The sequence below is a fragment of the Oncorhynchus masou genome, chromosome 25, assembly GCF_036934945.1.
Source record: "Oncorhynchus masou masou isolate Uvic2021 chromosome 25, UVic_Omas_1.1, whole genome shotgun sequence".
In the NCBI taxonomy this organism is placed as follows: Eukaryota; Metazoa; Chordata; class Actinopteri; order Salmoniformes; family Salmonidae; genus Oncorhynchus; species Oncorhynchus masou.
Window position 1 is genome coordinate 19,831,372 of NC_088236.1, and position 26,282 is coordinate 19,857,653.

At 44.6% G+C, this 26,282-nt stretch overlaps 1 protein-coding gene across 2 annotated transcripts in view; it reads left to right on the forward strand.

Moving 5' to 3' along the window:
* LOC135513878 (netrin receptor UNC5D-like) overlaps positions 1-26,282 on the forward strand; it is a 265,849-nt gene that overhangs the window by 169,307 nt on the left and 70,260 nt on the right. For both annotated transcript variants that reach the window (XM_064936860.1, XM_064936861.1), the window contains exons 3-4: positions 16,865-17,008; positions 17,807-17,910. In XM_064936860.1, coding sequence (XP_064792932.1) covers positions 16,865-17,008; positions 17,807-17,910 — 248 coding nt within the window. The remainder of the gene's footprint in view (positions 1-16,864; positions 17,009-17,806; positions 17,911-26,282) is intronic.

The following is a 26,282-nucleotide window of genomic DNA, read 5'->3' on the forward strand; positions in this document are numbered from 1 at the left end:
CCCAATTCAACCCCATCAGGCTGGTGTCAGAGAGGGACGTGCAGAACAGCCTAGGTCTGTGTCACAAATGGCACCCTATTTCCTATATAGTGCACTACTTTTGAGCAGGGCCCATAGTGCACTATGCAGGGAATAGGGTGCAATTTTGGACGCAATTTATAAAGCAGTTTGTGTTGATTAGAAGCCTTCACTTTAGTTCTGTTTCCTGAAGGGATTTCTGGGAGAACACAACTGATGTGACACCTCGTCTGGAATGTGCTCTGATTAGTGGCTTCTCAAAAGCGGAAAGAGTCTTTCTGGTATTCATGAAGGTCCCTCTGCAGGAAAGCCTGTTTAATTGCTTCTGGGAGTTCATTATTGTGTGATTGCTGTTCTGTGAAATTGTTGTGTGACTGATAATGGGGGAAATGAAAGTCAGAACTTTGATTATTTTTGCTCTGTGTGAGTCAGGAAGTTCATGGGAAAAGTATTAGGGAAAAGTTCACTGTTTTGGTTTTATGCTACATCCAATGGTTGTTAGCAAGAGGCGAGCTAATTCATTTATTTCAGAGATCAGAATGGAGCATTATCTAACAACAACAAGTGAAGTGCCTGATGTTCTGTTTTAAGTGGTAGGAGGGCTGTGAGCCAAAAATACAGTTGATGTCGTAAGTTTACATACACCTTAGCCAAATACATTTCAACTCAGTTTCACAATTCTTGACATTTAATCCAAGTAAAAATTCCCTGTCTTAGGTCAGTTATGATCACCACTTTATTTTAAGAATCAAAACAAGAAACGTGCAAAAAACCAAAACAGTCCTATCTGGTGCCACAAACACAAAGACGGGAACAATCACCCACAAAACAGGCTACCTAAATATGGTTCCCAATCAGAGACAATGACTAACACCTGCCTCTGATTGAGAACCATATCAGGCCTAACATAGAAATGGACAAACCAGACACACAACATAGAATGCCCACCCAGCTCACGTCCTGACCAACACTAAAACAAGGAAAACACACACGAACGATGGTCAGAATGTGACAGTACCCCCCCCTTGAGTGGCGACCCTCGCCGCTAACCTTGGCCTAGGAACCCTAACAACGGGCCACACTGGACTGAGGGGCAGCTCCGGACTGAGGGGCAGCTCCGGACTGAGGGGCAGCTCCGGACTGAGGGGCAGCTCCGGACTGAGGGGAAGCTCAGGCAGGTTGATGAATCGAGCAGATCCTGGCTGGCTGGTGGTTCCGGCAGATCCTGGCTGACTGGCAGTTCCGGCAGATCCTGGCTGACTGGCGATTCCGGCAGATCCTGGCTGACTGGCGATTCCGGCAGATCCTGGCTGAATGGCGGATCCTGGCTGACTGGCGGATCTGGAAGATCCTGGCTGACTGGTGGATCCTGGCTGACTGGCGGATCCTGGCTGACAGGCAGTTCTGGCAAATCCTGGCTGAATGGCGGATCCTGGCTGAATGGCAGATCCTGGCTGAATGGCAGATCCTGGCAGATCCTGGCTAAATGGCAGATCCTGGCTGACTGGCGGATCCTGGCTGACTGGCGGATCCTTGCAGACTGGCAGTTCTGGCAGACTGGCGGATCCTGGCTGACTGGCGGATCCTGGCTGACTGGCAGATCCTGGCTGACTGACGGCTCTGGCAGATCCTGGCTGACTGGCAGTCCTGGCAGATCCTGGCTGACTGGCAGTCCTGGCAGATCCTGGCTGACTGGCGGCTTCTGGCTAAATGGCGGATCCTGGCTGACTGGCGGATCTAACGGATCCTGGCAGACTGGCGGCTCTGGCGGATCCTGGCTGACTGGTGGATATTGGCTGAATGGCGGATCCTGGCTGACTGGCGGTTCTGACGGATCCTGGCAGACTGGCGGCTCTGGCGGCTCCTGGCTGACTGGCGGCACTGGCGGCTCCTGGCTGACTGGCGGCACTGGCGGCTCCTGGCTGACTGGCGGCACTGGCGGCTCCTGGCTGACTGGCGGCACAGGCGGCTCCTGGCTAACTGGCGGCTCCTGGCTGACTGGCGGCACTGGCGGCTCCTGGCTGACTGGCGGCTCCTGGCTGACGGGCGGCTCCTGGCTGACTGGCGGTTCTGACGGATCCTGGCAGACTGGCGGCTCTGGCGGCTCCTGGCTGACTGGCGGCACTGGCGGCTCCTGGCTGACTGGCGGCACTGGCGGCTCCTGGCTGACTGGCGGCACTGGCGGCTCCTGGCTGACTGGCGGCACAGGCGGCTCCTGGCTAACTGGCGGCTCCTGGCTGACTGGCGGCACTGGCAGCTCCTGGCTGACTGGCGGCTCCTGGCTGACGGGCGGCTCCTGGCTGACTGGCGGCACTGGCGGCTGCTTGCAGACTGGCGGCACTGGCGGCTCCTTGCAGACTGGCGGCACTGGCGGCTCCTTGCAGACTGGCGGCACTGGCGGCTCCTTGCAGACTGGCGGCACTGGCGGCTCCTTGCAGACTGGCGGCACTGGCGGCTCCTTGCAGACTGGCGGCACTGGCGGCTCCTGGCTGACTGGTGGATATTGGCTGAATGGCGGATCCTGGCTGACTGGCGGATCTGACGGATCCTGGCAGACTGGCGGCTCTGGCGGCTCCTGGCTGACTGGCGGCACTGGTGGCTCCTTGCAGACTGGCGGCACTGGCGGCTCCTTGCAGACTGGCGGCACTGGCGGCTCCTTGCAGACTGGCGGCACTGGCGGCTCCTTGCAGACTGGCGGCACTGGCGGCTCCTTGCAGACTGGCGGCACTGGCGGCTCCTTGCAGACTGGCGGCACTGGCGGCGCTGGGCAGAATGGCGGTGCTGGGCAGACGGGTAGCTCAGACGGCGCTGGGCAGACGGGAAGCTCCGGCAACGCTGGAGAGGAAGGCTCCGGCAGCGCTGGACTGAGGGGCGGAAACTCCGGTAGCGCAGGACAGGCAGGAGCACCTTTGTTGATGGGACGGAGAGACAGCCTGGTGCGGGGTGCCCGGCACTGGTGGTACCGGGCTGGTGACACGCACCTCAGGGCGAATGCCTTGCATACTATGCCAAACCAACAGTCTTCTCTCTATTCTGTCCAATACATCCTCAACACTCTCAGACTCAGCACTCAGCTTCGCCGACAGCTCCAATTCCATCCATGGCTCCTTACGGTAAACAGGGGGAGTTGGCTCAGGTCTGACTCCTGACTCTGCCACACTCTCCCTGTGCCCCCCCCCAATACATTTTTGGGGCTGCCTCTCGGGCTTCCAGCCGCTCTGCCATGTTAGCTCCTCCTGCTGCTGCTTTTGCTGCTGCTGCTGTTGCTCCTGCTGCACCTGTTGCTTCTCCTGCTGCTGCTGTTGCTGCTGCCTCTGTTTACCATGCCGCTTGGTCCTTAGTTGGTGGGTGATTCTGTAACGGTTTTCTTCTGGTGAAAGAGAGGCGGACCAAAATGCAGCGTGGTTAGTTTTGTGCATCTTTAATAAAGATGAAAGTACGACAATCTACAAAACAAGAAACGTGCAAAAAACCAAAACAGTCCTATCTGGTGCCACAAACACAAAGACAGGAACAATCACCCACAAAACCCAACACAAAACAGGCTACCTAAATATGGTTCCCAATCAGAGACAATGACTAACACCTGCCTCTGATTGAGAACCATATCAGGCCTAACATAGAAATGGACAAACCAGACACACAACATGGAATGCCCATCCAGCTCACGTCCTGACCAACACTAAAACAAGGAAAACACACACGAACAATGGTCAGAACGTGACAATAATAGTAGAGAGAATGATTTATTTCAGTTTTTATTTCTTTCATCACATTCCCAGTGGGTCAGACGTTCACATACAGTCAATTAGTATTTGGTAGCATTGCCTTTAAATTGTTTAACTTGGGTCAAACATTTTGGGTAGCCTTCCACAAGCTTCCCACAATAATTTGGGTGAATTTTGGCCCATTCCTCCTGACAGAGCTGGTGGAACTGAGTCAGGTTTGTAGGTCTCCTTGCTCACACATGCTTTTTCAGTTCTGCCCTCAAATTTTCCATAGGATTGAGGTCAGAGCATTGTGATGGACACTCCAATACCTTGACTTTGTTGTCCTTAAGCCATTTTGCAACAACTTTGGAAGTATGCTTGGGGTTATTTTCCATTTGGAAGACCCATTTGCGACCAAGCTTTAACTTCCTGACTGATGTCTTGAGATGTTGCTTTAATATATCCACATAATTTGTCCTCATGATGCCATCTATTTTGTGATGTGCACCAGTCCCTCCTGCAGCAAAAGCACTCCCACAACATGATTCTGCCACCCCCGTGCTTCACGGTTGGGATGGTGTTCTTTGGCTTGCAAGCCTCCCCCTTTTTCCTCAAAACACAACAATGGTCATTGTGGCCAAAAGGTTCAGACCAGAGGACACTTCTCCAAAAAGTACGATATTTGTCCCCATGTGCAGTTGCAAACCGTAGTCTGGCTTTTTTATGGTGGTTTTGGAGCAGTGGCTTCTTCCTTGCTGAGCGGCCTTTCAGGTTATGTCAATATAGGACCCGTTTTACTGTGGATGTAGGTACTTTTGTACCTCCTACAGCATCTTCACAAGGTCCTTTGCTGTTGTTCTGGGATTTATTGCACTTTTCGCACCAAAGTACGTTCATCTCTAGGAGACAGAACGCTTCTTCTTCCTGAGCAGTATGACGGCTGTGTGGTCCCATGGTGTTTATACTTGCTTAATATTGTACAGATGAACGTGGTACCTTCAGGCATTTAGAAATTGTTCCCAAGGATGAACCAGACTTATGGAGCTCTACAATTTTTTTTGAGGTCCTGGCTGATTTCTTTTTATTTTCCTATGATGTCAAGCAAAGATGCACTGAGTTTGAAGGTAGGCCTTGAAATACATCCACAGGTACACCTCCAATTGACTCAAATTATGTCAATTAGCCTATCAGAAGCTTCTAAAGCCATGACATCATTTTCTGTAATTTTCCAAGCTATTTAAAACTACTTGTGTCATGCACAAAGTAGATGTCTTAACCAATTTGCCAAAACTATAGTTTGTTAACAAGAAATATGTGGAGTGGTTGAAAAACGAGTTTTAATGACTCCAACCTCAGTGTTTGTAAACTTCCGACTTCAACGGTATGTTGCTAAATGAGGAATTATTGTCATCAAATTCAATTATTTAGTTTTTTATGTGGATACCATGAGCTCCAAACCAAGCACTGTATTTTAATAATTGTATTCAAATTACCAGAATAATGCGAAAAAGGTTGTTGTAATGAGAGGTTCAAATATCTGGATATGTAGAGGGTCTGACAACCTTGTGACCAATTAATGTCTGTTAACTCTACAGTAAAGTTCCTCGCTACACCCATGGGGTAATTCGTTGTCATGTTAACAGTACCATAATGGCTCGTATTGCTTATTTCATAAGGTTAGAAACTTGATTTTATCCTTTTAATTTCATAGTGCCAACGTGTTGTTTTCCTACTGTAAAGGAAGTATAGTCTTTGAACCCTGAGTAGGTCAGGTCTGATGTAGGCTTTGAAAGCAGTTTTGTATTCATTACCTCAGTTCATACTTGTTCAGCTCATCTGCATTCTCAAGTGGATAACCGTCTGCTCGCTGAGCTCCCTCCAGACGGAGCCACCGCCTCCCCACATGGTACTTAACCTAACACATTATCTACACTCTCTCACTACGCAATTTCACAGATTCTGATTCAAGAACGCCCGGTGTTAAAAAAGAAAAGTTCATCCTTTTTACCTCGCTCTGCCTTTAAGCTATATCCGGGGAACAATTATTAACTTTTTACCATCTCCTGCACTTAACCGCCTGCGGTGTTGCCTTGCCTAGGCTGTTAAACCAACGGGTTCTGCATCAGAAGGAGACCCGAGTGGATTTGCAATTAAAAGAGCCTGGCTGAGATTGTCCTGTCCTCACCCCACGCCTGGCCTGCTGCAAAGCCTGCTAGCTTTATATCAGCACTAAACTCATAACTACCATTGATAACAACATGCTCAACACTGCTTTGTCCTGCCTTGGTAATGGACAGCCAAATTGTGTATTGGATTAGGCCAAGCTAATCAAAGCAGCAGATCTATGATGAATTGGATGTTATTGATTAGGACATGGGCCTTCAATGCCACCAAGAGCACCATGATGATAACATCTCTTATTTACCAAACAGGCTGATGAATCACAGCCACAGATAAGAGGCGCTACAATGCCCTTGAGTTAACCAGACTGAGGCACAGGGAGGAGGGAGGAGAGCACAGAGGAGAAGAGGAGAGGAGGGGAAGAGGGAAGAAGGAGCAGAATGGAGAGAGGAGAGACGAATGGGGGAGTGGAGAGTGGAGAGTGGAGAGCAGAGAGCGGAGAGGGCAGGGGAGGGTTGAGGACAGTGGAGGGAAGAAGCTCAGATTTGGTCACAGACTAAAGACAGCCAGTGTGTTGAAGTAGTAAGCTTAGAATGTACTGTCACTCAGTGCTGCTCATGGAACTTTTCCTTTCTATTAACCTTCCTACCTCTTAGGAAAATCAACTTATCTGGCACAATTTGTCCATGATTAAATGTCTATGGTAATATCAGCAGCAGTGAGAATTCAGTTCAGACTGCAATGGTGTTTTAAACCATGGTATGGAGTGTGTTGACTAGAGATAACCACAGACAGCTGTGCTGAGACCTCTGGGATGAGGCAGGGTATTGTCAACCTGTCAGTAATTGATTGTTTGATAGGGTCAACATGCCTTTACATAATTGAACAGTGGAGAGATTACTGGGAAAAGCATGTCACAGTGGCCTCCAATTTACATCGAGTGTTGCAAGCGATAACGTGTTCTTATGGATTTAAATTGGATAAATTATTGGATTGGCGTGCTCTCTCCATATTTACATGAGCCTTTTGCTTAGTTCCCTATATTAATTTCCTATTTTTGTCTATGGCTTACAACTAAGAGTGGAGAGCATTGTCATCTTGAAGACCTTACTGCTTCAATGAATTAGGGAAATACGCACCAAGTTCCGTTTCAGGGAAACATTGGTCCCCAGGGTGTTTGTTTGGTGGAAACTGGTCCACTCCCTCCCATATGTCTGAGACTAGCGAATCATCACTTGTCTCACAGGGTTACCGTCCCAAATGGCACCCTATTTAGTGCACTACATTTGACCAGGAGCAATAGGGCTCTGCTCAAAAGTAGTGCACTATATAGACAATAGGGTGCTCCCGAGTGGCGCAGCGGTCTTAGGCACCGCATCTCAGTGCAAGAGGTGTCACTACAGTCCCTGGTTTGAATTCAGGCTGTGTCACTTCCGGCTGTGATTGAGAGTCCCATAGGGTGACGCACAACTGGCCCAGCGTCTTCCGGGTTTGGCCAGGGTAGACTGTCATTGTAAATAAGAATTTGTTCTTAACTGACTTGCCTAGTTAAATAAAGGTTAAATCAAAAATAAAGATTTGGGACACCGTTACAGGCACTTTGTACTGGAGGAGGGAGGGATCTACAAGGAGGACATATCCTCAATGCTGATTAGTTAAAGCAGCCTGTGTAGCTATGTATACAAATTCATTACAAACGAAAAGCTAAAATGTCTTGAGTCAATAAGTGAACATTTGCTTAACAAGTCACATAATAAGTTGCATGGACTCACTCTGTGCAATACTAGTGTTTAACATGATTTTTGAATGACTACCTCTTCGCTGTACTCTGCACATACAATTATCTGTAAGGTCCCTCAGTCGGGAAATTAAATCCAAACGAAAATTAAACTACAAAGACCAGGGAGGTTTTCCAATGCCTCGCAAAAAGGGCACCTATTGGTAGGTGGGTAAAAATGAAAAAAGCAACCATTGAATATCCCTTTGAGCATGGTGAAGTTATTATTAGGCTTTGGATGGTGTATCAGTACACCCAGTCACTACAAAGATATAGGCGTCCTTCCTAACTTGGTTGCCGGAGAGGAAGGAAACTGCTCAGGGATTTCACCATGAAGCCAGTGGTGACTTTAAAACAGTTACAGAGTGTAATGGCTGTGATAGGAGAAAACTCAGGATGGATCAACAACATTGTAGTTACTCCGCAATACTAACCTAAATGACAGAGGGAAAAGAAGGAAGTACAGAATACTGTACAGAATAAAAAATATTCCAAAACATGCATCCTGTTTGCAATAAGGTACTGGAGTAAAACTTCAAAACATTTTGAAAATAAATTAACTTTATGTCCTGAATACAAAGTGTTATGTTTGGGGTAAATCCAACACATCACTGAGTATTGTACCACTCTTCATATTTTCAAGCATGGTGGTGGCTGCATCATGTTATAGGTATGCTTGTCATTGGCAAGGACTAGGGAGTTTTTGTTGTTGATAGAAAGAAACGGAATAGAGCTAAGCACAGGCAAAATCCTGGAGATAAACCTGGTTCATTCTGCTTTCCAACAGACACTGGGAGATGAATCCACTTTTCAGCAGGAAAATAACCTAAAACACAAGGCCAAATCTACACTGCTTTGCTTACTAAGATGACATTGAATGTTCTAGAGTGATCTAGCTAAATTTGACTTAAATTTACTTGAAAGTTTATGGCAAAACATTAAAATGGCTGTCTAGCAATGATCAACAACCAACTTTACAGAGCTTGAAGAATTGTTAAAATAATATTGTGCAAATGTTGTACAATCCAGGTCTGCAAAGCTCTTCGAGACTTATCCAGAAAGACACACAGCTGTAATTGCTGTAAAAGGTGATTCATACATGTATTGACTCAGGGGTGTGAGTACTTGTGTAAATTAGATATTTCTGTATTTCATTGCCAATAAATGTTCTTTCTAAAACAGGTTTCCACTTTGTCATTATGTGGCATTGTGTGTGATCACATTTGAATTCAGGCTGTAATACAACAAAATGTGGAATAAGTCAAGGGGTATGAATACTTTCTGATGGCACTGTAAGTATTTATGGATGGACTGCTCCTTTGTAGTTGTATTTATTATGTATCCCTGTTAGCTGTTGCCAAGGCAGCAGCTACTCTTCCTGGGGTCCAGCAACCTTAAGGCATACAATTTAAAATATTACATGACATTACATGTCATAACACTTTTCAAAACACAACACATTAAGTGTGTTCCCTCAGGCCACTACTCTACAACCACATATCTACAATACAACATCCATGTGTATGTGTGTGTAGAGTGCGTATCTTATCATGTGTGTGCCTGTGCCCGTGTATGCCTCTTAAAAGTCCCCTCTCTGTTCCATAAGATTTATTTGTATCAGATTCTACTGCTTGCATTAGTTACCTGATGTGGAATAGAGTTCCATGATGCTGTCAATATCTATGCTTCCCCCTACCATCTTTTGTGTTTTTAATTAAGCTAGAAACCTTAGTTGCTACATTAATTGTTTTACTTATACATTAATTATACCCATTGATTTTTTAAGAATTTAAGTTATTCACTGTCATACCCCCATCAAAACCCTAAATATAACCTTGTTTTATTCCAATGTTTGTAAACAATGTAAATCTGAACAAACACTTTATGGCCTCCACATGGTTAAAGCTATAATTTTGATATCATGGATGGTCAGTCCTTGCATCCATAGTTCTGTCTATGAGTGGTTACATTTTACCAAAACAGAGGCAGGGTGTCTGCTTTGTTATTGTTTAAATTAAAGATTCTAGCTTTAACCTAGTTTAAATCTCCTTCCTTATCAGGTGTAAATAGTCGAGGGAATCACACACAAATGGGCCCCATAGAGACCCATATATTCCATTAGGATTCAATGCCCACGGATTGTAGAAAAATCACTGACCTTTCTTGTTGAGTCTGTGCATAGTGAATGTTATCGTTGGTGAGCAGTGAGCAGACAAAGTCGTTGCTGTCTCCTACATAGATTGGAGGCACATGGAGAGTGGCAGGTCCTGGCCGGTCTGGGCACTATGGGGGAAGAGAGGCCTGAGAATAGCAGATAAACAGCCCCGGTGGTCACACAGACACACACCTGCCAGGAAACCCGGCTGCGTCTAATTCCCTGACCATGTTACCTTCCCTCTGTCCTTGTTCACTTCCCTTCATGGAACTCACTGAGACAACTGGATTGGTGAAAGCAATAGCTCCGCTAGCACCTAGTTTTACACCATATTAGTTTCACATAATATCCAGTCTTGTCAGATCAGTGAAGGCGTGTAAATGAGGGCAGATGGAAGGGAGCACATTTCTTGAATGAGACACAGGAGAGTCCAGGGGAACAACAGCATACAGGCAGCATACAGGCAGAAAACAGGCAGCATACAAGCTGCAAACATTCAGTGGCACTATGTTTCCCCTCAGCACAGGCCTTAGCCTCACCACACACTCAACCCTCCTACATCAGGAGTGTTGCAATGCTTTTTCCACTCTGTAATGTCCACTAAAGTGAGGATTGATGTTATCTTTGCCCCATGGTTCCTTCGTGACTCCGTTAATGGGGTTGTTAACTGAATGTGCCCAGACAATACAATACACCTCACACACATACCGTACTTGTATATCATAGGCTCCTTAGAGGGGGGAAATACATTTTACCTCAGGTTTCAACTCGTCCGGTGCCGGTGGGTTGTGTTGTAAATGTCTACTTTTTTATCACAGAAAAAGGAGCTTAGCCTTTTTTGTTTGGATTACTATTCTGTTTTGACTTCCATGTCAGGCAGGACTGGATATATTGGGGTCTGTGCTATACAGAGAGGTCTGAAATTATTGACACCCTTGATAAAGATGAGCAGAAATGACTGAATAAAATAAATAATTCAAATACTGAGATATATTGTAATTAAAATACTGAGCTATCCACTGATGTGTGTGGCCAGAGTTCTATTTTCATGTCATTTGGACCAAAGCACCGGTTCCAATCCAAGTGCCAACTCAAACTTCATGCGTTTGTTGGACGACTTGAAAATAGAGCTCTTTACCACACACACCTATGAAACCCTTCTTCCATCGCCAACAGACAACAGTATGATATTGCTTTCTGCTTTCCTTATCTACGCACAGATGGAGACAAAACCCAACATGCAAACTTCTCTTCCAATATTTCCTGTATAGGTGGGTGAGGTTTTAGTGAGGTTTTCCCTATTGTAGTACAATGCCTTTTTTAATAGGTTTACTTACTAATTATTTCTGATTATAATGCCGTTAGTGGTCTGTGTTTATTTTTCCAGACTTTTGATCTAATTTATATAGGATATTATTTTGTGAAGATGTATAGAAGAGACTTGGCTCTGTCAGTGTAGTTGGCCGTATAATTAAAGAGTTAAACAGTGAACATTGGGCCTAATTGATGTGGCAGACAAAGGCCTCGTCTGGATATACTGTAGCTGCCTCTCTCTGCAGCGGGAAATAAAAATGGAGCATTGTCAAGTAAATATATCCCCAAATGCAGGTGAACATTCTGTAACTAAATATTTTGTCTTGTAGATATGTTTGTTAGTGTGTGTGTTTGTGTCTGTGGGCTGAGAATAAAGGGTATATGATTTCATAATAGATGTTCTGTATTAATTATGCGATAAGTGCCTGTCATTGTTTTAGATGGGCCTTTTTTAGAGCAGTACCTGCCTTTAATGGTCATCATTTATTTGTGGCGACATGACTGTGCTAATGCTGTTTCTCTGCTCAACTGAGAAGTGTTCTGTCCTTAATTGCACTCAGTGTTCACATGTACCATAGCTGCCTTGGTAGACTGGGATACTCACTTGCAAGCACCTCACACATCCACCCACCCACCTACCTACACACACACACACAATCAACCTCAATGCAGTAAGTCAGAACTACTTAAAGTGCAACTGAATGCAAAATATAGACTCTGTGGCATTGATATTACTAACATGTTTATTCAAGTGCCAAAATGAAATAAAAAGTCTAAGTAAGATCATTTGGGTCATAAAGTCAGTATTTTCTAAAACCGAGTTTTGTGAGATTTGTTTAACTGAGGTCGCCATGACTTAAATGAGGGTTAGGTTTTGATTCCAATCCTGCCCACACGGGACCACTGCCTGGCACAGTTTAATCATGGTTGTCAATAATCAAATCATCCTGATCACAGCTGCCCGGTGTGCTGCAGTGAAAGCTATCCAATTGCTCACCAGAATCAACCTACAACCCGCCCATTTATTTAGAGACAGTCTGAAGCGCCTCGGATTTATTTAGGAAACAAATGATACAAGACATTGTCGCAAATGTTATGTTGAAATAATAAGAGTTTTTTTCTAAACGGCTTGGGTTTTCTCCAACTAAAACATCCTCACGCTCGTGAGCTAATCTTGGCATGACACACACAACTTTCATTCAAAGATGGCTATATTTAGAAAGCAGGAAATGCATTACGAGCGATGCATGGGATTCCCTGACCAATCACGTTCACACTGTCAAGAGGGACAAAAAACATTACTGCCTGGATACGATATAGAAAACATAACACACCCATATCAAGCCACACCACCAAGACACATCTAGTTCCTGTTAATGAGCACCGGAAAAGCGCAGGTGGAATCGGTAATTTGAGCCCCTCTTTAATGTGGCAGATATTGATGAAGGTTCAAATTATTGCTGTAAGATATGGTCAAATACATCACCATACTTCTCTCTCATTTATGTGATCAACACTTATTGAAAGCAACAAGATCTCCACACATCCATTTTTTAAGCCAACCCTCCCTTGTTAACAACTTGAGCAGGAGGCAGAAAGCCTGGTGTTGACAGAGGCCAATAACAGGCTCTCTGAGGGTGGGAGGATGTGTTAAAAGGGAATGCTCATTGGAGACATCAACATGCTAGCACACAGTGCAGGTGCAGTAGTGATGGCTAGTGCACTCCAGAGGACCTTTGACTTTGTACTACCCACCACCAAAGAGCCTTCCAGGGGATTCTGGAAGGGAAGTGTAGCTCAGGGCTTCTTTCCAACTGCACCGCAGAGAAACCCAGACCTGCAGGAGAGTAGGAGGCAGGCATTGATGGGAATTGTAGTGGTTTGAAACACTACAGATAATTGTCTATGTAGAACATATTATGAAGAATAATCAGGTTTTTGAGCCAATGCAAGCCATGTGCCAGTATACAGATATAACCTTGTTCCAAATTTACATTTACATTTACATTTAAGTCATTTAGCAGACACTCTTATCCAGAGCGACTTACAAATTGGTGAATTCACCTTCTGACATCCAGTGGAACAGCCACTTTACAATAGTGCATCTAAATCATTAAGGGGGGGGGGGGGGGTGAGAAGGATTACTTAACCTATCCTAGGTATTCCTTGAAGAGGTGGGGTTTCAGGTGTAAATCTCACCTGTTTTTTCACGATGATCCAAGCCCTCTGAAATTGAAGTGGGATCCGGCCTCTCCCTATGCCATTCCTGTTGTCCAACTCAATAGGCTGAGCCATGGCAAGGCCATAGGGAGAGCGGATTAGCCTTGCCTTGTCCCCTCCAACTAGGCTCACACCACCTTAACCTCCATTCTCATTTAAAAAAAGCCAATAGCCATGGCTTAAGTCTCTCTCTGTCTCTCTCTCTCTCTCTCTGAATAATTCTGCCTTTTGGATGACTTAGTCACTGGGAGAGCCACTTGGATAAAGAATAAAGCAGAGTGGGGTGGAAGAAATCAGAGGTTTAGTTTAATAAGTCCTGTCAATGGTGTTCCGCCTGTAAACAAATAGGGGTGACAGATGACAGAGTGCCGAAGCTCGGGTCTGTCTCTCAGGCACACCACCTGTCCCGGACGGTTAGTCCTCAAGGAAATGTGCCCCTCGGAGAGATGCCGGAGAGTGCAGGACCTGCCAGCTTCCATTAGCATATTGCTCACAGTGTTTCTTTTTTGGGGGGGATTATGTGCAGTCATTAGTCATGATTTTCTCTCCTGTCTCTTCACCCCCACTCTGTCAATTGCCATATCTCTGCAGGGGAATTCTGAATTATGTTTGTCTCACTAAGTGAAGTGCTGGTTGGCTGTAGTGGTGGTTTTTTGTTCATCTCCAGAGTGGCATGCTCCACGTGTTCCAGTAGAATTCAAATTTGTTTGGAGGATAGCAGGGGACCGAGTTCCAACAACATTTTTGCTGTAAAATCTGTTTGGAGACTAACAGGCATCTGAGGTTGTTTGTTATCATCCGTACAATACTTTCCTCACAGCCTCAACATAATGTAGGCTAGCTTATTTAGTTCTTAGTGGCATGATTGTTCCTATACATACAGCTGACCTTTAAATATGTATCTTGTTCTGTATCTTCAAGCAACAGCATTAATCTAGGGACATGTTCCTGCTGCTATTCAGTGTGGTGTTTAATTATTATGTATTCAAAAGTCTGAAATGCAGTACATGGTGTGCTGGTGTGACTGCCAACGAGCATGTTAGAATAGGCTGCATTTATTGTTGTGTGCAGGAGAGGAAACCCAGAGGAGAGGACGGGGTGCTGAGAGACTAGGGTTATGTCCCAAACGGCACCCTATTGCCTCGTGCACTGTATAGTTCACTAGGTAATAGCCCATAACGCCCTCGTTAATAGTAGTTCACTGTGTAAGAAATAGGGCGCCATTTGGCACGCAGCCTAGATTGGTATTTTTCTGTCCCAAGCCTCACACGTTACATCTTTTCTCTAATCCTATGTTTGGAAGGGCTGCAGGCTATGGAGGCTCTGAAAAGGAGGAAAGAAAACACATGACAGGTCCCTAAGCCCATGGCTCAGATAAAAATGGAAGCCTTTATCAATACAGAACTATATAACAGGTCTGCAAAGATTTCAGCTGGGGAGGTTTATGTTGCGACGCTAAGAGGATTTCATAGGGAGACTCCATTGGTTCGGACATGCTTTAATGTGCTTGTTCTAAAAATGTACTAGGTTTGAATTGTGCTTGCTATGCTTGTGTAACTATGGTTCATGCTAGGGGTACTCAACTCTGACCCTACGAGGTCCGGAGCCTGCTGGTTCTCTGTTCTACCTGAAATTGAAACCACCTGGAGTTCCAGGTCTAAAGCGGGCCCTGATTAGAGGGGAACCATGAAAAAATGCAGTGGAACTAGCTTGAAGGTCCAGTTGATTTTGAGAGGATTATACTATGTGTTATTGTGTCAGGGTTAACCTTTATATATTTACCCCTTTTTTGTGATATCCAATTGGTAGTTATAGTCTTGTCCAATCGCTGCAACTCCTGTACAGACTCTGGAGAGGCAAAGGTCGAGAGCCATGCGTCCTCTGAAACACAACCCTACTAAGCTGCACTGCTTCTTGACACACTGCTTGCTTAACCCGGAAGCCAACCGCACCAATGTGTCGGAGGAAACACTGTCCAACTAGCAACCGAGTCAGCGTGCATGCGCACCGGCCTGCCACAGGAGTCGCTAGAGCGCGATGGTATAAGGACATCCTGGCCGGCCAAACCCTCCCCTAAATCGGACTACGCTGCGACATAGCCCAGGATCGAACCTGAATCTGTAGTGACGCCTCTAGCACTGTGATGCAGCGCCTTAGATTGCTGCGCCACTCGGGAGGCTGTCAGGGTAACTGTTACATCAGCGTTTTCCAACTCCAGTCTTCCAGTACCCCCAACAGTACATATTTGTGTTGTGGCCCCAGACAAACACACCTGAATCTAATTGCCAACTAATCATCAAGCCCTTGACAAGTTGAATTGGGTATTTTTGTCCGGGGCTACAACAAAAATGTGTGCTGTTGCGGGTACTGGAGGACCGTAGTTGGGAAACACTGCTGTACGTATAATATTATTTTTGAAGCAGGTCTGATGTGAAGCTTGTTAGTGGGGATGATGATGCTCAAGCCAAGGTTCTCCCAACCCTCTCCTCAGGGAACACCTGATTAACTGGCACATCTGATTTAATTAGTCAACTTATCCACAAGCCTTTGACTAATTTAATCAGGTGTGCCAGTTTAGGTTTAAAACTAAAATATTAAGACCCTGCTCCAACCAACTTTTTTTGTTAGAAGTATTAGGCATTACACACAACAGAGAGAGTCTTGGAAGGCTGCCTATTTCATCTGTTATGCACTTTCAATATCCAAGCAGAGAGCCAGAGGACAGGGAGAACAGAATCACATTAGGCACTCACTGATTGGGGCAAAGTGTCAGGCCTCCTAAAAGCCAAATGTATTTTTACCACATTATTGATTAGTACTACCAGACAGCTATGTGTATAGTAAATATTTGATCCAGTCCCATCCCACTCCCTTAAAGATCTCTCAACAACAGTTAGTGCACTCGTAGGACTCCAAGGACTGAGAACCAGAGGTCCTGTATATGTTCTTGGTACATTGTTTCTTTCTCCAAATAACATTTGTTCCAGACAGTAACTTCACTTACTGGCTGTTTCTTTATTTAAATAACACTTAATCCAGACAGTAACTTCACTTACTGGCTGTTTCTTTATTTAAATAACACTTAATCCAGACAGTAACATCACTTACTGGCTGTTTCTTTATTTAAATAACACTTGATCCAGACAGTAACATCACTTACTGGCTGTCTCTTTATTTAAAAAAAAAACAGTTCATCCAGACAGTAAAATCACTTACTGGCTGTGTTTTTGTTAAACAACACTTTAATCAGACAGTAACATCACGTACTGGCTGTTTCTTTCTGCAAAGAACATTTGAACCAGACAGTTAAATCACTTACTGGCTGTGTTTTTGTTAAACAACACTTTAATCAGACAGTAACATCACTTACTGGCTGTTTCTTTCTGCAAAGAACATTTGAACCAGACAGTTAAATCACTTACTGGCTGTTTCATTATTTAAATAACACTTGATCCAGACAGTAAAATTACTTACAGATGTATCTTTATTTAAATAACACTTGATCCAGACAGTAACTTCACTTACTGGCTGTTTCTTTCCCCCATGCAGGGCTGAAGGTGCGTGAGGTGTTGATCAACGTGTCCCGTCAACAGGTGGAGGACTTCCACGGCCCAGAGGACTACTGGTGTCTATGTGTGGCCTGGAGCCACCTAGGCACCTCCAAGAGCCGCAAGGCCACGGTCCACATCGCATGTGAGTAGCATACTACAGTATTGTATCACCCATAGTAGTTTTCCCAATCCTATTCCTGGGGACCCAAAGGGGTGTTTTTGTCTAGCACTTTATTCTTGATTCAACTAACCAACTTATCAAGCCTTTAGTTTAATCAGGTGGGTTAATGTTAGAGCAAAAACTAAAATGTGCACCCTTTTTGGTCCCCAGAACCAGGATTAGGAAACACTGACCTATAGAACTTACATGGTAAAATAACGGTTAAATAAAATAAAAATAATGACCTGAAATGATATTCAGGTCAGTTATGCCATTGTGGGTGGACTGGTGTCATTTTGAGTGTCCCCGTGAGTTTACCAGTCAAATTTCTATGGTCAGAGACCGAGTTTCTATGTCCGTTCTACTCATTATATGTATAAAGCACCTCAGTCTCACATTATGGCTCGTGGCCAAAACTGCACTGCAGGACTAGATGGATAGAAAGCCGACGTGCAACTTAGCAAAAAAATGATCCCCATGACATATACTTTTAAGTTTAATGGGCATATATGTATAAATATGTACTCATCAGCCAGTGTAGTCTATCCTCCAAATAACCTTGGCAACCTGCAGACAGATGGAGCCGGGGAGGCAGGAAGGAAAGGAGACCACCTCCTGGTTCATTCAGACCCGTTCCTCACTCCCAAGGTTGACGTCGTGTCCAAACTAAGGACAGGGTAAGGCAGGGAGAGTCAGTGGCAAGTGGTGTTAGTGATGGGGAGATTGAGGGCAGGCTGGGCATGGGGTGGACTGACAGCAGGGTGTTATCTCCCCACACAGACCTGAGGAAGAACTTTGAGCAGGACCCCCAGGGGAAGGAAGTTCCAATCAAAGGGATGATCGTGCTGCACTGCCGCCCCCCAGAGGGAGTGCCAGCAGCAGAGGTAAGACCCCAGCTTCCCAGCCCTTAACAGTTATGACCCCTCCAACAGTGTAGGAGCCTCTCTGTGCAGGGAACAGCTTACCTTACACTCCAGGCTGTTGAGAGGCTCTAGAATAAAGCATTTCAACTCTTATGCAGCAAGGGGAAAACGGTCTGCTTTGAACACATATTTATTCCCGACTGTGTTGTGTCAGCGGTAGGCATACACTACACACTGTGATTTTTTTTACGATGACAGTGTTATTGGATGCACTGTTCAAAATAAATGTGCATACAGTATTATTGAAATGCGGTGTCTAGAGTTAATCAGTATGAACTATAGCTCTGTGGTGCATGTGTGGGTTTGAGTGGATTTTGGCTGTGGGTAACCTGTGAGTTATGAATGATTCAGCGTGGAGAGGATGATGGGGGTGATGCCAGCCTGGTTTGTGTACCAAATGGCACCCTATTCCTCATGTAGTGCACTACTTTCAATCAGAGCCCTATGGGCCCTGGTCAAAGGTAGTGCACTATATAGAATAGGGTTCCATTTGGGATGCAGGTCATGCTGAGAAGAGCCCAGAATCTCCTCTCCAGTCCTTTGTCAACATAAATGAGCTCAGCCAGAAGTGAATACTGTATAACACAGAGCAGGCGTTCACAGCCCAGACCATTCCATTGTACGGTACCCACCTCTTCATGAAATATTGAGATTGCAAGTGTAGCGTGAGGTTTTTGGGAGCCTTTTTTCGGCAGGCTGGCTGACTGTGGGATGGATGCTGCTCCCGCTCCTGCTCGCTCCCCTCTCAGCTGTAATAGAATGTGAGTTGGTGTCTTTGATGCACTGTAAACATCCCTCTGGAGGAACGTGTTCAGAAACTCCTTCGGTCAGCAATGATTTCGAGGCAAGCTAATAAGTCGCTCGGAATTGGATACATTTTGCATCATTGTGGCTGAGACCGCTTATATTAGCCTGTGCCTGGCACTTTGGGAGAGGCTGAGATTGTCTCCTAGCTCGGCTCTCTGGAACATTACTTGCATAAGGGAAACGTGACACTGGATTTACTGCTCTGCTCTCAACTTGGCTCTCCATCTCACTTCTCTCTTCAAATTTTTTCAGGCACACAATTTCTATTTTATTCATTTTTTTTACCCCCTTTTTCTCCCAAATTTCATAGTATCCAATTGTTAGTAGTTACTGTCTTGTCTTATCGCTACAACTCTCGTACGGGCTCGCGAGAGTCGAAGGTTGAGAGTCATGCATCCTCCGAAACACAACCCAACCAAGCTGCACTGCTTTTTAACACAGCGCTCATCCAACCAGGAAGCCAGCCGCACCAATTTGACGGAGGAAACACTGTACACCTAGCGACCTGGTCAGCGTGCACTGCGCCCGGCCCACCACAAGAGTCGCTAGTGCGCGATGAGACAAGGATATCCCTACCGGCCAAACCCTACCTAACCCGGACAACGCTTGGCCAATTGTGCGTCGCCCCATGGACCTCCCGGTCGCGGCCGGCTGCGAAAGAGCCTGGGCTCGAACTCAGAGTCTCTGGTGGCACAGCCTTAGACCACTGCGCCACCCGGGAGCAGGCACACATTTTCAAGTGGGGCTGTTAAGTGAGTTGCTTTGAAAACACACTGCATTTTGGCATTTTATTCTCATTCAAATCAGATATCTATGGACATTGCAAATGTGCTGAAGCAAAGAGCAAGTCAATACTCTTAATTTTACATTTAAGATTAAGTTTCAGAGGTCGTTTTTAAATTTCACTTCATAAGGGGTTTCATTAAAATATATATCCAACTTCAGTCTTTGAGGTAACCACGCACATTAGGAATAGAAGGAGAAGTATAAAATGCTATATTCCTATACACCACAAGAATAATAATACAGCCTACTCATACCACTTTTATTTTGTTTGATCTGCCAGCTGTTGGAATTATTTTTAGCATTTTAACACCGCACCTTAGTGAAGTTAACAAAGTCAAAAATGTGTGAGAGAATAATTGACTGTGGTTTCCTATTTTTTCATCATAACACATTTACTCTTGTATTAAATAAGTAATGAATATTTGAATGAGTAGTGTGAATATGGGTTAGATGTATAACGTTTCAAATAATTTGGACTGGAGCCAACATTAGATAATCTTAAATAATGAACCCATTCTAGGATCATCTGAAAGGAAAGTGAAGTGAACAGCCAATGTTACAACTTCTAACAATGGTGAGTGGAGGAGTCAAGCGCAGAGAGCAGGTAATTCTGTACGTGGATATTTTATTCCAAAGACTGTGGAGACACGGACATGCAAAACACCAGGGCGCCTGAAACAACCCGTCCCGAAATACAACGGACTAAAACTGTCCGGAAAAATATAGATAACACTCATACACCAGATAACAGAGAACAAGCCCGCACAAATACCCAGCGGGCCTAGTGCCCTTAAATAGCCTACAAACAAACACTAACTTAAAACAGGTGTACCCAATTAAACCCAATAAACAGAAACAAACAGAAAGGGAATCGATGGCAGCTAATAGGCCGGAGACGACGACCGCCGAGCGCCGCCTGAACAGGAAGAGGCACCATCATCGGCGAGATTCGTGACAGCCAAACTATAAACCACCACACTTAATTTATGGAAAGAAAATATCTTAATGTGAAATGAAACACATTGAACAGTCTCAGAAATGGGAACCCAGACCATGACACAAAATACTGAACAATTTCAGGGTTGCATCCCAAATGGCACCCCATTCCCCAGTAGTACTACTTTTGACCAGGGCCCATGGTGCACTACATAGGGTATAATCTGGGATGCACAAGATGATAATTCCAAGTGTTTCAAATGTAATTATTCATAAATGGAAGAAAAAAATCACAGAGAAAAGAACACTGGCATGCTGCTGTGATTATTTGTACAACATTCTACCTCCAATACTGCTTTTGACTAATTTAGCCAATTGAAGTGAAAAGGAACAAAAGGCACTAAATCAGCTTGTTAAACTCTTAGTGCATTTCCATTGTGGCAAACAATAAATATATTACATTCCACATGTAATTGCCTTCCTTTCCTGTTAGTTTCTTCCAAAATACACAGACTTTACTATTGCCATCAAAGTAATTGTAAAATGGCGATACTATTGATTCACATTCACTTCTAATTTCAGTGAATGAGCTACTTTTTGCTACAAAATTCCACATTCAGCCTTATGTGCTCGCTTCGAGGCAAGCAACACTGAACCATGCATGAGAGCACCAGCTGTTCCCTCCCACTTTGATCTTGCTCACCAATGTCTAGATGACTGTTGTCCCCCGTAGCACTCACATCTGTAGTCATGAAATGCTTTGAAATGCTGGCCATGGCACACATCAACATCATCCCAGACACCATGGACCCACAACAATTCACATACCACCCTAACAGATCCACAGATGATGCAAACTCTATTGCATTCCACACAGCCTTCTCCCACCTGAACAAGAGGAACACCTATGGAGAATGGTGTTAATTGATTACAGCTGTATTCAACAACATAGCGCCCTCCAATCACTAAACTCAGGACCCTGGAAATAAACACCTCCCTCAGCAGCTGGATTTTGGACTACCAAAACATTTCTGCAGTATTGAAGGTCCCCAAAAACACAGTGGCCTCCATCATTCTTAAATGAAAGAAGTTTGCAACCACAAAGACTCTTCCTAGAGCTTGCCGCCTGGCTAAACTGAACAATCGGGGTTGATGGGCTTTGGTCAGGGAGGTGACCAAGAACCCTCTGACAGAGCTCCAGAGTTCCTCTGTGGCGATGGGAGAACCTTACAGAAGAACAACCATTTTTGCAGTACTCCACCAATCAGGCATTTATGGTGGAGTAGCCAGACGGAAGCCACTCTTCAATAAAAGGCACATGACAACCCACGGAGTTTGCCAAAAGGCCCCAAATGACTCTGACCATGAGAAACAAGATTCTCTGATCTGATGAAATTAAGATTTTACTCTTTGGCTTGAATGTAAAGTGTCATGTCTGGAGGAAACCTGGTACCATCCCTCCAGGGAAGCATGGGGCTGGTAGCCTCATGCTGTGGGGATGTTTTTCAGTGGCAAGGACTGGGAGACTAGTCAGGATCGAGGGAAAGATGAATGGAGCAAAGTACAGAGAGATCTTTGATGAAAACCTGCTCCAGTGCTCTCAGGACCTCAGACTGGGGCGAAGGTTCACCTTCCAACAGGACAATGATGCTAAGCACACAGCTAATACAATGTAGGAGTGGCTCTGGGACAAGCCTCTGAATGTCCTTGAGAGGCCCAGCCAGAACCCGGACTTGAACACGATCGAACATCTCTGGAGAGACATTAAAATAGCTGTGAAGTGTTGCTCTCCATCCAACCTGACAGAGCTTGAGAGGATCTGCAGAGAAGAATGGGAGAAACACCCAAAATACACAGGTGTACCAATGTTGTACCCAAGAAGACATGAGGCTGTTATCGCTGCCAAAGGTGCTTCAGCAAAGTACTGAGTAAAGGCTCTGAATACTTACGTATGTAAATGTGATATTTCAGTTTATTTTTAATACATTTGTAAAACTGTCTAAACTATTTTTGCTTTGTCATTATGGGGTATTGTGTGTAGATTGATGATTTAAAAAATCATAAATATTTGAATAAGGCTGTATCGTAACAAAATGTGGAAAAGGTCAAGAGATCTGAATACTTTCCGAATGCACTGTATATACACTACATTACTAACAGTATGTGGACACCTGCTCGTCGAACATCTAATTCCAAAATCATTGGCATTAATCTGGAGTTGGTCTCTCTTTGCTGCTTTAACAGCCTCCAACGTTCTGGGAAGGCTTTCCACGAGATGTTGGAACATTGCTGCGGGGACTTGCTGCCATTCAACCACGAGCATTAGTGAAGTCGGCACTGATGTTGGTGATTAGGCCTGGCTCACAGTCACTGTTTCAATTCATCCCAAAGGAGTTCGATAGGGTTGAGGTCCTGGCTCTGTGCAGGCCAGTCAAGTTCTTCCACACCAATCTGAACAAACCATTTCTGTATGGACCTCGCTTTGTGCATGGAGGCATTGTCATGCTGAAACAGGAAAGGGCCTTTGACGAACTGACTTCTTGATAAGGTGGCATTCTATGACGGTGCCACGTTGAAAGTCACTGAGCTTTTCAGTAAAGCCATTCTACAGCCAATTGTCTATGGAGGGCCTCCCGGGTGGCGCGGTGGTCTAAGTCACTACTACCAATTGGTTACCACAAAATTGGGTAGAAAAAAGGGGCAATTATTTTTTATATAAAAAATATATATTTTTAAATTGCCTATGGAGCAATGTTCCAACAAGTAAGCATGCCTGTGTGCTTGATTCTTATACACCTGTCAGCAACGGGTGTGGCTGAAATAGCCGAATTCACTAACTTGAAAGGGTGTCCACATACTTATGTATGTTTGTGTGTGTTATACAGTGGCCATATCTACCTAAATTACCAAGTTATTGTTACTCATTGTGTATTTATTCCTTGTGTTAATATTTTTCTATTCTGTCAACAACAACAAAAATCTCTCTTTTTGGGAAGGTCCCGTAAGTAAGCATCTCACTGTTATTCTACACCTGTTGCTTATGAAGCATGTGACAAATACAATTTTATTTGATTTTATTATGTGCCATCATGCTTCTTTCCAATTCCCTAGCTCTGCCCCCTCTGTTAATTCTGCACAGGTCAGAGCAAACTCTCCAAGAGAAAATGATGAGTTTCATTATTAAGCCAAGCAATTACATTCCCCAGTATGGTCGGGCAGTGCAGTAAAGAGCTCAATTTTCTTTCCTAAGATAAGACAGATCTGGGTGGAATAGTATTGTGGTGCTGCCACGTTGCTCAGGGGAGGAGAGGCGGCATTTGGGAAGCAACAGGAAGGCGGGCTGGCTACACAACTGTGCTTTGTCTTCCCTATCTTTTTTGATTAACCCTCCTGAGTGGCAAACACATTAGCGGTGGAGATAGCTCCGACACAGCCCTCCCCTCCCCTGTCTGCATGTATGTCTGGTTCACACAGATATGAACACATAGAGGCATGCAAAGTTCAAAGACTTTGATTCGGCTCAATGTGTGTGTGTGTGTGCATTTTCGTGCGTGTGTGGATGCGTGTGTGTGTGTGGGTGCGTCTTTGTGCGTGTGTGTGTACATCTCTGTTCGTAAACCTCGGGGTGGATTACGAACACACTTGGCGTTCGCTACTGACTCGGTGTTCAGTGGGGCTACATGGCATCTCCCAGTCCCTGGGGCTCGTCTGTCATAGTTATTTAATTTTTGTAATTGTCTTGATGAGATACACAGGAATGAAAAACGTTACCCCACACTGTCACAAGCTCCACCACGTATATCTATAGACCTTCCATGGCTCCTCAGCACAGTTGGCTGAATGGGAGCACTACTAACTCTGTGTCTCAGATGGCACCCTATTGCCTATGTAGTGCACTACTTTTGACCATGGCCCATAAGGGTCTAGTCAAAAGCAGTGAGCTATATAGGCAAAAGGGTGCAGTTTGGACACAGCCTGTGAATCCCTCAGAGAATCAACCATGACATGATGCATCAGCATTTCTATGCTTTTACCTGTTGAGCTATAGTAGGTTCCCAGGATAGTAGGGAAGGGACAAAGACACAGCCATACACTAGAGCCTCACCTAGAATGTGAGTGTCGCCTAGAAAAGAAAAGCTGCACACTCTCATGGCTCCAATGCAATACATTTAATATAACAACATTTTCACAGCTATGCTGCCAATTTTCACCCACCTACTGTATAGGTCTCAGATTTGTATCTTTATTCGACATGATGACAGCTGATCTTCCTGGGGTCCAAAGACATTACAAAGACTTTACAGACATAAGACTTTACAAGATGTTACTGTCACCGAGGTTTCAGTGTCCTCTCCGCTCCGCTCCAGGAGATCAGAGGTCCTCCCACGTCCCCACAGATACACATGGCCTCGGCCTGGAACCCGGTTCTCCATCAAGCCTGTGACACTGATGGCCACCTCCTAATTGAAACAAATGTGCCAATTAGGCAATTCATCTCTCACATCCTCCGCCACACACTTACAGGGCTAATTTGTATTTGTCCCCGCCACACTTTCTTTTTTCTTCTCCTTCCGTTTCTGCCGGGTGGATCTTTTCATCATTACCCTAAGGATGTTAGCAGTGGCAGGCGACAGCCCGGTAATGTAGAGCAGGTCCTACAGCTCAGTGAGGGCCGGGCGGATTGTGCCACGCATTAATTGCCTCTTTCAACTCGCAAATTTCCCCTGATGAAATTGAAATAAATACATAAAGAGGGAAACACTCCTCTGCCACCGCTACCGCCGGCTCTCTTCCAGTGACAGATTGTTTTAATCATGAAACATTAGAGTCAATCCCCAGTCTTTTCCTCCCCTTATCTTCCTACTTTAATACATTAACTGCTTGCCTCTGATGCCATCTTGCTAAAGGGTATCTTTTAATTGCGCCTTGGAATCTGGAATCCATTGAAGGGGATTTCCAAGTCTTGTTTGATGTGAAGGGAAACAAGGCTTCAGCTATTCCTAGTTCTCCTGTTTCTAGGTCATAAAGTATGGTACTCATTGACGTCAGATAGGTTGTACATCAGAGTAGATCTGCAGAGGAGAATACAATAGGCCTATCTATGAAATATGATAGTGTGTGTATAAATATGTGCGTGCAGTGCAATGCACTGTGTGCTAGATATTTGGGACGCCAGCTCTTTCCATGATATAGACTGACCATGTGAATCCAGGTGAAGCTATGATCCCTTGTTGATATCACTTGTTGAATACACTTCAATAAGTGTAGATTTGTGTTTGTATTTATTATGGATCCCTATTAGCTAAGGCAGCAGCTACTCTTCCTGGGGCAAAAAAATTAAGGCAGTTATACATTTTAAAAACATTGCAATACATTCATAACAGATTTCACAACATATTAAGTGTGTGCCTTCAGGCCTCTACTATACTACCACCTATCTATAACACAAAATCCATGTGTACATGTATGTATAGTGCGTATGTTATTGTGTGTTTGTATGCATGCGTCTATTGGCATGTCTTTGGCATCATTAAACTGAAGACTGTTAGTTTATCAAATCAATTCTCTGTAATTATTATTACGTGATTAACTAATCAGGTAAATGTAATTAACTAGGAAGTCGGGGCACCAAGGAAAATATTCAGATTACAAAGTTACAATTTTCCTAATATAACTTTCAGATATTTTCATATCTGATCTTTTTAGTCTTCTAATTAATGAGTTATTCTTTACCTCAAGTTAGTCTCATTCCAAACATTGAAAATTGTTGGTTATCTGCACGAACCCAGTCTTCACTATGAGTC